Source organism: Aquarana catesbeiana, linkage group LG01, assembly GCF_042186555.1.
Source record: "Aquarana catesbeiana isolate 2022-GZ linkage group LG01, ASM4218655v1, whole genome shotgun sequence".
NCBI lineage: Eukaryota > Metazoa > Chordata > Amphibia > Anura > Ranidae > Aquarana > Aquarana catesbeiana.
In genome coordinates, this window is record NC_133324.1 from 42,037,816 (window position 1) to 42,052,191 (window position 14,376).

General features: G+C 47.4%; 1 protein-coding gene across 1 annotated transcript in view; it reads left to right on the forward strand.

Annotated features, from left to right (window-relative positions):
* Nucleotides 1-1,154: 1,154 nt before the first annotated feature.
* Nucleotides 1,155-14,376, forward strand: part of LOC141141232 (vomeronasal type-2 receptor 26-like) — a 144,076-nt gene continuing 130,854 nt past the window's right edge. The window contains exon 1 of the mRNA XM_073628932.1: nucleotides 1,155-1,372. Within this exon, the coding sequence (XP_073485033.1) occupies nucleotides 1,155-1,372 (218 nt within the window). The remainder of the gene's footprint in view (nucleotides 1,373-14,376) is intronic.

The window sequence follows — 14,376 nt, forward strand, 5'->3', positions numbered from 1 at the left end:
GCTCCAGCTTGTAGAGGGATCCCATGAGTATGGTATGTGCATTGGTACATTGGTCCAAGCTGCTATACTTGGATTTCTTTTTTTAGGACACATTAAATCCAGTACTTGGGACTACTAATTCTTTGTTTTCTTCTTGCACAAGGATACATATCAATAATTTTTTGGATTGCTAGTGTACACGTTCTCCTCCTCCTCCTACCTTTTTCTGTGTCATGTACTACACAATAGCAGGTACCCAACCATCATTATTTTGACCCAAAGTTCAAGCCAGTGTCATTATTTTGCACAAAAGGCCATTCCATGGCATGTGGAATGCCCTAAGGCAGCAGGAGGTAAAGGTGTAATATGAAGAGGAATAGTGTTTGGGTGGAAAAGTGTTGAAGGTTGAAGGTTAGGAGGATAAGTGTTGGGTGATGAAGGTTAGGAGGAGAAGTGTTGGAATTCTGGCAACAGCAGGAAATATAGTGGGACGTTTCAAGGGAGATATTTCACCCCTTCTTGATACAAAGGGAAAACTCTGGAAGATCTACTGCCACCATTCCAGGGTAAGCTCAAGTAGAACAATTACTGTAGGAAAAGAAGAATGCAAAGTCATTACTGTTTCATGAGCAAAAATACAGAAGACATGGAGAAGCAGGTATTACTTAAAACTTAAACATGTTTGCAGGTAAGGGCCAAAAAAAGGTAAGTAAAGACAGTCTTCTTTTACAGGCCTTGCTTACTTTACAGTGTCAGAACAATATAGAACAGTTATGTGCATTGTTAATGTGAGCAGAAATCATTATAAATAAAAAAATATTTGGTACTACCTGTGTATTTCAATTGTATGATAATATTTAGCATTGATCCTTGCTGAATAGGAGTTTATTTTAAAGAAATTATACGTCTTGGTTTAGAGTTGTTAGAATAATATGAATAATAGAGGACTAAACTTAACCACTCACAAATAAACTACCTGTACAAACAAATAAAAGTAGATAGAAAATGACGTCAGTATAATGAGAACAATGAGAGATGTATGGTACTGAACTGTATAAAAGGAAGGGAGAGAAGCCATCTCATTGTATTGCTATTGTGATACCCATGCTGCAGAGGTCTGTGTCACAATGGAGAATTATAGGCTTTAATTTAAGAAGAACCCAGTGATCGGAGCTATGGGTGTATCATATACCTACATCTTCCAGTTCTGTGTGATCATGCAATGTATGACACTCTGGAGATCAGGAATGCAGAGTCCGGCCTGTACCCTTCATTTTACTGATGTATTTGATGAATTCCAATATTTTCAGGATGGAGATTTGATCATTGGAGGAGTGTTCACTGTGAGGTCAAAAGAAGATGATCAATATTCACCTGAAGAAAAGACATACAGGTATGTAACTTACTTGATATGGAGAGAAAAAAGTGATCAGGGCGACAAAGAACAACAAATCAGATTTTACAAAATGATTGTAAGAAATACATGTGATGGAAATATTATAAGAATGTATATATTGGATATAAAATGTCTCTTCATTTACATGCAAGCCAAGCTGAAAGTGTCAGGGGGTGGACTACAGTGATAGGGGGTGGGTGACAGTGACAAACTATAACAGTGTCAGTGTGTTCCAGAAGTTGCTGGAAGAGTCTTTTCTTTAAAGCTTAAAAATGTGGGGATTCCTCCATCCGCTCTGTTTGTGTGGATCTGTCATTTTTTATTTGTTGTAACTAGGGTTGCACCGATACTAGTACAGGTATCGGTGCCAATACCGAGTATTTGCACAAGTATCGGTACTCGTGCAAATGCACCAATACCTGAAACCAATGCTTTCAGGCTCGGTTCTTTGAGCTGTCAGTGGGTCTCCCCTGTTGACAGCTGAAGTGTTAAAAAAGTCCGGTAATTGGAGGTGTCAAAAAAAAAAGAAAAAAGCAGCCGGCAATGTTTATTAACAACATGGCTCTGCCGCTGAAACACTAAAATAAAAAGAAACATTGTTTCTTTTTGTATCTTTCTGTTTCTTCATCTGCAGATCAAAGGGATGAACAAATGTTCCTCTGTTTAACCCCTTATTAACCCTAAATTTACTCTAATCAGCCTTAATTATTCTCCTCCATTTAATTATTATTAACCTGCTTTTTTTTTTTTTTTGTGCACGTCTATTTTTTTTTAAACGATAAACAATTAAAACTTTTTTGTTTGCTTTGTTAGTGAATATTTTTACATATATATATATATATATATATATATATATATATATATTTACATATTTCACATTCAAAAAGCGCAAAAAAACAAACAATTTATTTAATTTGTAAATAACTTTGCAATGCTTTGTACCATTGATAACGTGAAAAAAAAAAAAAGAAAAACAGTTGCGGTAGGTATCGGTAAGTACTAAAAAAAAAGTATTGGTACTTGTACTATTGGTGCCTCTCTAGCTGTAACAGTGATCACTTTACAGCTGTCCTTGGATGATTTTTATTTTTCATTCATCCAGGTAGATGGGGGAATCCTCCCTTTTGAGACATTGTATTCTGGAAGCGAGACTCTTCACTGTCAGAATACTCTGACTTTTTTTCTACTAGGCCTCTGGCTTCAGAAAATATATTATGTTCTGGGGATTTAGGTAATTGAATAACCAAAAATGCAGATTTTAAAATGTGTACAAAAAATAAAATAAATGTTCTAGATGGGACATAAAATCTCAGGGGGAAGTTTTTGCGGAAAGTGTGATGTGCACTTATGCTTTAATCCCAATTGTTCTGTTACCATTCTTTATAGCATCACACATACAATCTGTGCTGTCATTTCCCTTTTTTTTACAAACTCCAGCACAGGGCACAATGAAGGGTTCATATACTAAAGTCCTGCTGTGGATTGGCCACTCAGATTGTTTTCATGTGGTTTATGACTTATGTATGTTTAAAGGTCTTAAATCTGAACCCCAGACAGATATAAAAGACATAAATGAATGCAGCTCTGTACTGAATAGTACATCATTACATGTGTAAGTGATGACATTTTACTTGGTATCAGACACAGTCTGGGGGAGGGGTAAGACCTGCAAGTGTGTCTGAACTGCAGCAGAGAGAAACCAGGTCTCCTGTACTGTTAGACAGAGCTGTGTGGCAGAGCTGTGTAAATATCAGAACTGGATGGACAGACATACAAATCCTTTGCCAGTTAAAACAGCTCTCATGTATGCCTATCTTCTTGTGTATTTCATTATTTGCTTGGAGTTTTATTTGAATGCTTTCTCTGCCAGAGCAGTTTCAGTTATCGCACTCCTGGTAAAATGCACATTTTAGGCCTGAAAATTACTTTCAGCTCCCCAAACATTATACAGTATATTTCTGAAAGCAGAGAACCTGCAGAATAAAAAAAAATGATAATTGTAAATCTTTATGTTGCACCATATCTTTGCAAATGTGTATCAAACCAATATTTTCACTACAAAATACACTTACATTTTCTTTTAGTGCACACAAAGATAGTAATATAATGTACAGTATATATTTTTAAATATAAAAGGTGAGATTGTGTCTATTAAATAGACAACAAACATGTAAATCTTAAAAAAATGCCTGCACCCACAAAACAAACATCCTTAAGTGATGCTTTCAAAAGCCCTTCCAGCTCATAATTTTAGAGTTAACTATAAATATTGGAAGTAAAACTATTTCTCTCCTCCAAAATGTGTTACACTGGTGATGTCTTCCAATGCTATCTATACTTATTTTTACATATGTGTGTAAAGGCATCAACGGTCATTTGTTACTATTTGCTTTACTTATTTATTTTTTCCAGTTTTATTAATTTTAACTTCACTTAGAATTTTTCTTCTTTATGGGCTGTTAAGTCCCCAATGTGATAGTATTCTGCAGTGACAGGTTCTCTTTATGGAGACATCAGGGGTCTATTATTTTCCCAGAGCTGATAAAGGACATAAACTCCCTGATCAGCTCCTACACTTGCCATTAGCGGCTGTTATTTGACAGTCACAAACCCAGAAGTGCTTCCGGGTTTGCTGTATGGAGGAGAAATCAGGTATGTTATCTCTCCTCTGTTCACACCGCTAGTCACCCTGATAGTTGTTGTGGTCCTGTGCTCCTGGTAGGAGTGGGAGAGCCTAGGAACCACAGTGGGGAGTCACATGCTGAGTCTTCAGGGTCGTTCGCTCGCTGTGGAGCTCCACATAATGCACTACGAGATCACAGTGCATTGACAGCTGCTGATTGGCCAAAGCATGCACCTGAACTGTATGCTTTGGCCAATCACAGCGCGATGTGCTATTAAAGCCATCATGGCTCCGGGGCCCACACTATATAAGGCTTCCTACATGGCGGCCGTATGTAGTGTGTTGTAGTGGAGAGAGATTAGGCAGGTTAGTTAGTGGATTGAGCGTGTAGGCCAGGGGTGCTCAACCTTTTGAGGAGAGAGGGCCACTTTAGCGACTTGGAAACAGGTCGCGGGCCACAATGAGCGTAGCGGGCAGATGGCAGGTCTGTGTCCACTCTGCATATGTAGAGCAGACACAGATGCAGCCTGCTCTACCCTAAGGGCCCTCTGATCTGCCCAGACAGAAGGGGACAGATCCCCTTCTGTTTTTTTTAAGCAGATCGGATTGCAGATAGGCGGGTGTAAACGGACAGTTTACATCTGCCACTCTATAGAAGTGAATGGTGGGTCCGATTGGGTCCGCCTGAAAAACAGACAGGCAGACCCGATCAGACCGATCGTGTGAAAGGGGCCTAAGGCTGCTTTCACACTGATGCACAGTGGTTTACCTGCATCTCAACTGGCCTCGATCTTCACTTCTTCCTCAGGATTTCTGCAGCTGGTTGACTGCTGTCCCCCAGGTGGTTATAGCTGGTGGCTGCTGCTGGCTGTCCTCCAGGCCTGGTACTGCTGGCTGGCACTGCAGTTGGGTACTTCCTGCTGGTACTGCTGGCAGATACCCCTGGCTGATACTGCTGGCGGGTACTGGTACTGCTGGCTAGTACTGCTGGCAGGTACTGGTACTGCTGCTGGGCACTCGTACTGCTGGCTGGTACTGCTGGTGGGTACTGGTACTGCTGGCTGGTACTGGTACTGCTGGCTGGTACTGCTTGTGGGTACTGGTACTGCTGGTGGGTACTGGTACTGCTGGCTGGTACTGGTACTGCTGGTGGGTACTGGTATTGCTGGCTGGTACTGGTACTGCTGGTGGGTACTGGTACTGCTGGTGGGTACTGGTAGTGCTGGCTGGTACTGCTGGTGGGTACTGGTACTGCTGGTGGCTACTGATACTGCTGGTGGCTACTGGTACTGGTACTGCTGGCTGGTACTTCTTGCTGGTACTGCTGGTGGGTACTGGTACTGCTGGCTGGTACTGGTACTACTGGCGAGTACTGGTACTGCTGGCTGGTACTGGTACTGCTGGTGGGTACTGGTGCTGCTGGCAGGTACTGGTTCTGCTGGCTGGTACTGCTGGTGGGTACTGGTACTACTGGTGGGTACTGTTACTGCTGGCTGGTACTGGTGGCTGGTATTGGTGGCTGGTACTGGTAGCTGGTACTGGTGACTGATACTGGTGGCTGGTATTGGTGGCTGATACTGGTACTGCTGGCTGGTACTGGCACTGCTGGCTCTGGCACTGCTGGCTGCTGTCCGAGATCGCGGGTTCCCGTGCATAATTGTGACAGAAGCATGCGGCTGCACTAGAGAGCAGAGCCGATCCTTCCTGTCACAGGCGGAATACATTGGTATCACTCTGCCTGTGAAGGAGCCGGTGCTATACAGGAAGCATCGGCTCTGCTTCCATCTAGCGGCGGCTCCGTTCTTCGCGCTGATGCTTGGAGATGGCGGGTCTGGAACTCGCGATCCAGGCTTGCCAACCCGCCATCTCAGAGCAAGACATAGCGGGCCACATCAGAGGGCGCTGTGGGCCATATGTGGACCGTGGGCCAGCGGTTGTGCACCCCTGGTGTAGTAAGAGTAGAATATATAATAGAGTGCAGTCAGTGTAGTCTATATAATGCAGTGCGGAGTATATAGTGCAGAGTATATACCACAGTGCAGTGCAGAGTATATAGTGCAGAATATACACTACAGTGCAGTGCAGAGTATATAGTGTAGTGCAGAGTATATAGTGCAGTGCAGAGTATACACTACAATGCAGAGTATATAGTGCAATGCAGAGTATATAATTCAGTGTAGTGTGGTGTGAATAATACAGTGCAGTGTAGTGTGAATAACACAGTGTTGTGGTGCTACTGATGTGTCTGTCAGGAGGCACAAGCCGCCTCCGTCCGCCGGGCTCCACGGCGCATGCGCGGAGGACTCACGCTGCGCCACACACTCGTTCGCGGCCCAATGGTGCGGCGCGCGCGGGTGCACGGCGGTCCCCGTGTGCGCGCCGTGGCCGTGCGGGTGCCCGGCGGCGCGTCACGCTGACGCGCTCGCCGGTGGGCTACTTCTGACGGCTCCAGCGCCCAGTCGGGTTGCTGGTTAGTCGTCAGCTGTGCCCTGTCCCCTGTGCCTGATTTTCCCTGCTGCCTATTGTGTTCCCTGTGCTACTCTGCTTGTTTATACGGATTATCCTCTCTGCCTGCCTGATACCCCTGACCTCTGCTAGTAAAACGGACTATTCTCTCTGCCTGCCTGATACCCCTGACCTCTGCTAGTAAAACGGACTATTCTCTCTGCCTGCCGGATACCCCTGACCTCTGCTTGTAAAACGGATTACTCTCTGCCTGCCTGATACCTCTGACCCCTGCTTGTTTAACGGATTACCCTCTGCCTGCCTGATACCCCTGATCTCAGCCTGTTACACGGACTTGCTCTTGCCCGATACCCCGCTCCTGATCTCTGCCTGAATACGGACTTGCCCGCCTTGGTACCCCAGTTTCAGCTAACCATTTGTCTGCAGCTTCTCCAGTGACCAACGGCTACACGGACTTCCTTCAGGAATTCAGTCACCACCGGAAGCCCGTGCCTCCGCGTGCCTCCAACTCCCTGTATCACCTCCAGGGGTCGGGTGCGCGTGGTCGTAAGGGCGAGCCGCTCTCGGCATCTCGGCCTCGGTGAGTATAGTCTTGACAGTACTAACCAGCCAGATGTCCGAGGCCGACAGAGCGCGCTCTCCTTTGGAGATCCTGTGCCAACAGGTCTCCACTTTGGCCGACTCAGTCCAGAAGTTACAGGAGGGGTATACTCAAATTGACAGCCGCCTCCAACAGATTGCTGGAGTACTTCCCTCTGCCACTGCAGTTCCGGCACCCAGCAATGAAGGTCCGCTTCCCCAGGCCACCGCCAGCCCTACCGTTGTCATGGCGCTTCCTGAACCTAGGGTCCCTACGCCCGAACGGTTCTCCGGGGACCGTAAAAAATTCAGAGCTTTTAAGAACGCATGTTCACTTTACTTTGCCCTCCAGCCCCGGACATTTGCATCAGAGATCGTCAAGGTGGGTTTCGCTATCTCGCTGCTGTCAGAGGAACCTCAGGCCTGGGCCCATGGCTTAATGGAACAGGGAAGTCCTGTGTTAAATTCCATAGATACCTTCTTCGAGGGTATGTCCCAACTCTACGATGACCCGCAACGGAAGGCTACCGCTGAAGCCATTCTCCACCACTTGTCCCAAGGAAGGAGACCCATCGAAGATTATACGGTAGAGTTCCGTAAATGGGCGGCCGACACGAATTGGAACGAGCCGGCTCTTCGCTACCAGTACCGTCAAGGCTTGTCTGAACTCCTCAAGGATGAGCTAGCCAGGATGGAGACTCCGGAGACCTTGGAAGAGCTCATTCAGGCAGCCACGAAACTGGACAGGCGCTTGCGAGAACGCCGCTCGGAGCGGTTTCAGGGTCCACGCCCTACGTGGACGTCGTTCAGAGCCCCATCCATGCCGTCACCATCTTCCACAACACCTCCTGAAGCTGAGCCCATGCAGCTAGGCCTGGTCCGGGCCCCGCTAACTTCGGAAGAGAGGCAACGCAGACGGCAGTCCAATTTGTGTCTGTACTGCGGGGGAGCGGGACACTTCCTGCGCAATTGTCCAATAAGGCCCAGTAAGTTCCTTCAGCCTAGATTAATGAATTATCAGGATAATGATGCTCCGAAGTCTTATGTGATGTTGTCTGTTTCCTTGCAGCTACTGGAAGGGGAGTCTCGCCTACCCGCCATCATTGATTCGGGGGCTTGTAGCTGCTTCATGGATACAGCCTTGGCCCACAGCCTCCGTATTCCCTTGCAAACAAAGGCCCAAGGTTTACAAGTGCATCTAGCCGATGGCTCTCTTCCTAGTTCAGGTCCAATCACCCAGGAGACCCAGCCTGTCCTAGTAACCACCGACTCCGGGCATCAGGAACTCCTACGGCTCGACCTCATCCACTCTCCCATCTTCCCAGTCATCCTCGGCCTGCCCTGGTTACAAGCTCATGATCCGCAGATCCAATGGAGCACCAAGGTGGTGTCCTTCTCCTCTCCATACTGCTTGGAGCATTGCCTCCCCTTAACCCCGAAGGTTTGTGCTACGGTTACTACCTCGTCAGACAAACTTCAACAGATTCCCTCTGAATATCTGGAGTTCCAGGAGGTCTTTAATAAACAAATGGCTGATCGCCTACCACCTCATCGGCCTTATGACTGTCCGATCGACCTGTTGCCGGGATCCGTGATTCCGTTCGGTCGTATATTCCCTCTCTCCGAGACTGAACTGGAGGCGCTCAGACAGTACATCGATGAGAACCTGGAAAAGGGGTTTATCCGTCCTTCATCCTCACCTGCTGGAACAGAGATATTCTTTGTCGGGAAGAAAGATGGGTCCCTTAGACCTTGTGTGGACTACCGGCAGCTTAATAATATCACCATTAAGAACAGGTACCCACTACCACTCATCCCGGAGCTATTCCAACGATTCCGTTCTGCCAAGGTCTTCTCCAAATTAGACCTGCGGGGTGCCTATAACCTTGTTAGAATCAGAGCCGGGGATGAATGGAAGACAGCGTTCAGGTCCAGGTTTGGACACTTCGAGTACCTGGTGATGCCATTCGGGCTATGCAATGCTCCAGCCACTTTCCAGCACCTAGTAAACGACATATTCCGAGAATACCTGGATGACTTCCTTGTTGTTTACCTGGATGACATACTCATTTTCTCTCCCACGATTGAGCTACACAGGGGGCATGTCAAAAAGGTCCTTACCATATTAAAACAGCACAAGCTTTATCTGAAAGTGGAAAAGTGTGAGTTCGAGAGATCAGTGGTACAATTCCTGGGGTTCATCATATCGGCCGGCGGGATCGCAATGGATCCCCAAAAGATACAAGCCATCCAAGATTGGCCAGCTCCATCCAATAAAAAAGGGGTTCAACGATTCATAGGATTTGCTAACTTTTATCGGAAATTCATTGTTGGATTCTCGACTATTGTAGCACCTATCACCCAGCTAACCCGTCAGCACAACTCTTTCCGGTGGAGTGAGGCCGCACAAGAGGCCTTTTTGAAATTAAAGGATCTGTTTAGTTCGGCTCCAATTCTTCGCCACCCCGATCCTTCCCAGCCATATGTTTTGGAGGTGGACGCTTCGGAAATTGCCACAGGAGCAATTCTCTCTCAAAGACAAGGGCCCAAGGCTATCCTTCACCCCGTTGCATTCGCTTCTCGGAAACTCAGCCCGCCCGAGTTAAACTATGACGTGGGTGACAGGGAGTTGCTGGCCATAAAATTTGCTCTTGAAGAATGGAGGTATCTGCTCGAAGGCGCATTACATCCGGTAATGATCTTTACAGATCATAAAAACCTTGAGTATTTACGGACAGCAAAACGACTAAGACCTAGACAAGCCCGCTGGGCTCTCTTTTTCTCTTGCTTCAACTTCCACATATCCTATAGACCTGGCTCAAAGAATGGAAAGGCAGACGCACTCTCACGGATGTTCTCGGCAGAGTCCCAAACGTCGGAACCTGGTACTATCCTCTCTTCCCAAAACTTCCTTGGGGTGACACAAGTGGATTTGATGTCATCCATCAAATCATCATCCAACTCTTGCATGGAACCAGAGGTGCAATCCTTGAAAAGAAATGGTAATTTCTTCTGGATCCGTGGAAAAATTTTTGTACCTCGGGAGACACGGTCACTAACCCTTCAGATGTGCCATGACCATAGACTCGCAGGGCATTTTGGAGTAAGGAAGACGTCCGAGCTGGTTTCTCGTTCCTTTTGGTGGCCTGGGTGGAGACGGGATTGCAAAGAGTATGTGGCATCCTGCCCTCCGTGTCAGCGGAACAAGGGGAGAAACACCAAGTCCTGGGGTTTACTAAGACCTCTACCGATCCCCGAACGACCATGGTCTGACGTCTCCATGGATTTCATAGTGGACCTGCCAGCCTCGGGGGGCTTTACCACTATTTTTGTCGTGGTTGACCGTCTCTCCAAGATGGCCCATTTTTTGCCCATGAAGGGCACCCCCTCGGCCTTAGAGACTGCCAATATTTTTCTCAAGGAAATCATCAGGCTCCATGGAGTACCAAAGAACATCGTATCGGACAGGGGTGTACAATTTACGTCCACATTTTGTAGGGAGCTCTGCAAAGCCTTAAATATCAAAGTCTGCCTCTCATCAGCTTACCACCCTCAGAGTAACGGCCAAACGGAGAGGACGGACCAGACCCTAGAGCAATATCTGCGGTGTTTCTGCTCGGGATCTCAAGATGATTGGGCAAGCCTTCTCCCATACGCAGAGTTCGCGTATAACAATTCTGTTCACGCTGCTACTAACCAAACGCCTTTCTGGGCAAATTGTGGATTCCATCCCACCTTCCTGTCCAACGATGTTCCCGAGATAGCAGTCCCTGCCGTGCAGGACAGAGTGGCCTCTTTACAGGCAAATTTCCGGAGGATTCAGGACATGTTGCAGAGGGCTCAAACGGATTACAAGGAGCAATATGACCGGGGCAGGAGGGAAAATCCAACCTTTAAACTTGGAGAAGAAGTCTGGTTATCCACTACCAACCTTAAACTATCCGTGCCTTCGCGGAAATTGGGACCCAAGTTCATTGGTCCTTTCCCCATCAAAAGGATTATCAACCCTGTGGCTATGGAGCTAGCACTACCGAAGACTTACAGAATCCACCCTGTCTTCCACGTGTCCTTACTGAAGCCTGTGGTGGACAGCACTTTTCCGGAGAGAGGGGAGCTTCCTCCGCCACCAGTTAGGGTGGATGGAGAGAATGAGTTTGAGGTGGAGTCCATCCTTAACTGTAGGAAGAAGGGCAGACAACTGCAGTATCTGATCCAGTGGAAGGGTTATCCACCTGAGGACAACTCTTGGGAACCTGCAAGGAACCTACATGCACCACGCTTAATTCAAGCTTTCCACCGAGACCACCCGGAGGTGATGTCCAGTCTGGGCGTTCAGTGTCCGCCCTTAGGAGGGGGGCACTGTCAGGAGGCACAAGCCGCCTCCGTCTGCCGGGCTCCACGGCGCATGCGCGGAGGACTCACGCTGCGCCGCACACTCGTTCGCGGCCCAATGGTGCGGCGCGCGCGGGTGCACGGCGGTCCCCGTGTGCGCGCCGTGGCCGTGCGGGTGCCCGGCGGCGCGTCACACTGACGCGCTCGCCGGTGGGCTACTTCTGACGGCTCCAGCGCCCAGTCGGGTTGCTGGTTAGTCGTCAGCTGTGCCCTGTCCCCTGTGCCTGATTTTCCCTGCTGCCTATTGTGTTCCCTGTGCTACTCTGCTTGTTTATACGGATTATCCTCTCTGCCTGCCTGATACCCCTGACCTCTGCTAGTAAAACGGACTATTCTCTCTGCCTGCCTGATACCCCTGACCTCTGCTAGTAAAACGGACTATTCTCTCTGCCTGCCGGATACCCCTGACCTCTGCTTGTAAAACGGATTACTCTCTGCCTGCCTGATACCTCTGACCCCTGCTTGTTTAACGGATTACCCTCTGCCTGCCTGATACCCCTGATCTCAGCCTGTTACACGGACTTGCTCTTGCCCGATACCCCGCTCCTGATCTCTGCCTGAATACGGACTTGCCCGCCTTGGTACCCCAGTTTCAGCTAACCATTTGTCTGCAGCTTCTCCAGTGACCAACGGCTACACGGACTTCCTTCAGGAATTCAGTCACCACCGGAAGCCCGTGCCTCCAACTCCCTGTATCACCTCCAGGGGTCGGGTGCGCGTGGTCGTAAGGGCGAGCCGCTCTCGGCATCTCGGCCTTGGTGAGTATAGTCTTGACAGTGTCGGTGTGTCACCACTGATCCCACTTTTTTTTTTCATTAATATTTTTTTTTTTTTGCAATATCAGGTTCTTTTGCTACATTATTAGTACTCCCCTTTCTGTGTCACATGTGTTATTCCTTTTGCATCAACACAGCAGTGGTATACTTTTGATTTTTAGGGGATATTTAGGGCATAATTGCTGTCTCCCCTTCTGCGTCACAGGTGTTTCTCTTTCTGCGTCAGCAGTGGTTCCCTATTTTTTTTCTTTTGGGGTGCTTTTTGAATTTTTTTTCAGCAGGAGCAAAAGAAAAATCTCCATAAATGCTGTTCCTTCTTCTGAGTTGCAGGTGGTCTTCCTTCTGCATCACCACTGTTTTTTTTTTCTTTGCCTTTTTTAAATTTTTTTTACATTTTTTTCTAATTTAGTTTTTCTGCAGCAGCAGCAGCAGTGAAAGAAAAATTCTCCACAATTGCTGCATCCTTATTTTCTTTATTAAAAAAAAACTATAATAAAACGGTTTATAGTGCACCAAGCAAAAAGGTATTGCACCCAAGCACCATATTCCCGTCCCATACTCTATAATAAAGAGTTATAAAAATCCCCCCAAAAAATAAAAAAAGAATAATACAACGGTTTATAGTGCACCAAGCAAAAAATAAATCCCCCCCAAAAACCCCCATTATGTCCGAAAGGCCAACAAGGAGAGGCAGATGCTCACAGGCCACTAAAAGAGGGAAAGCAGCCTCTGTGTCTACAGAAAAAAGTGGTGATCACAGACATGGTGATTCTTCCGCAGGCAGTGTACGCTTGTCCTTTTTTTTCCCCTGCTGGCCATGTTATTGAGCCACAACATGCAGAAGAGTTGGTGGAGTGGATAACTAAGCCATCCTCATTCTCCTCATCCTCTGTCACCCAGGCTCATAGTAGTTTGCTTTCCACCACAGATGCCAAAGTGACCTATTCCACCGGCTCCTTGTCCACAGCTACTCCTTCCATAGGCCCACCATCATGCATGGAGTAGTCACTTGAATTATTGGATCATAGTGTTGGTTACATGCTGAAGGAGTATGCGCAGCAATTTGAATGCTTCGATATTGGTTCACAGGTTGAGGAAGGGAGTAACGTGAGCATAGAGAGAGGGGGTGCCACAGAAGGACAAGAAACTAGCAGTCATGTTCACCCAGCTGCAGCATAGTGCCAAGTTTGCTCCAATGATGAAGAGGGAGGGGAGGATGGGGTCACTGACTATACGTGGGTGTGTGAGAGAACAGAGGATGAAAGTGAGGAGGAGGGGGCACAACTCCAACGAGGCAGGATGTCCTCCAGGGGCCGGCTTAAGGGCAGCCACCCTATTGCATCACACCACAGAGCTCCACAGATGCAGGGTGCTGCTTACTCCCCGCTGACTTCCAAAAGTTAATTGTGGTCTGGGCTTTTTTCAACACATGTGCAGCAGCCCGCAGCGTTTCTGTTTGCAATCTATGTCTGAAGCTGATCAAGCATGGCCAGAACACCAGCCGCTTGGGCACTACATGCTTGACAAGACAAATGATGACCTACCATGCAGTCCTGTTGGCAACAGCACCTGAAAGACCCACATCATAAAAAATGCAGACTTCTCATCTGGGATTTTTACTCCTAATACACCTCAAGTTTTTTCAAAAACCTGCACTGAGGGGAATGATGGTATAGCCACAAGTACTTGCACCCAATCTGCTAGCAGTACAGAAAATTGATTTCACCAGGCAAATTTTGCTACCCCAGTTGCTAAGACGTAAAAAAAAAATACTGTCCCAGTCATCCACATGCTCAGCACCTAAATGCTAGCTTGGCCAAATTGCTAGCACTACAACTGCTGCCTTCTCATATGGTAGACTCTGCCCCTTTTCATGAATTTGCAGAATGTGCTATACCACAGTGGCAGGTTCCAAAAATACATTTATTTTCACGTAAGGCCATTACAGCTCTGTACCGTCATGTGGAAGTCAATGTTTTGGCCTCGTTGAACAGGGCGGTCAGCAGCAAGGTTCTCATTACTGCTGACTCATGGTCCAGCAGGCATGGTCAGGGACGTTACATTTCCTTCATGGCGCACTGGGTAACTCTGCTGGCAGCTGGGAAGGATGCATGACAGGGTTCAGTGCTAGAGCTTGTTCTACCACCACACCTCCAAAAATCTAG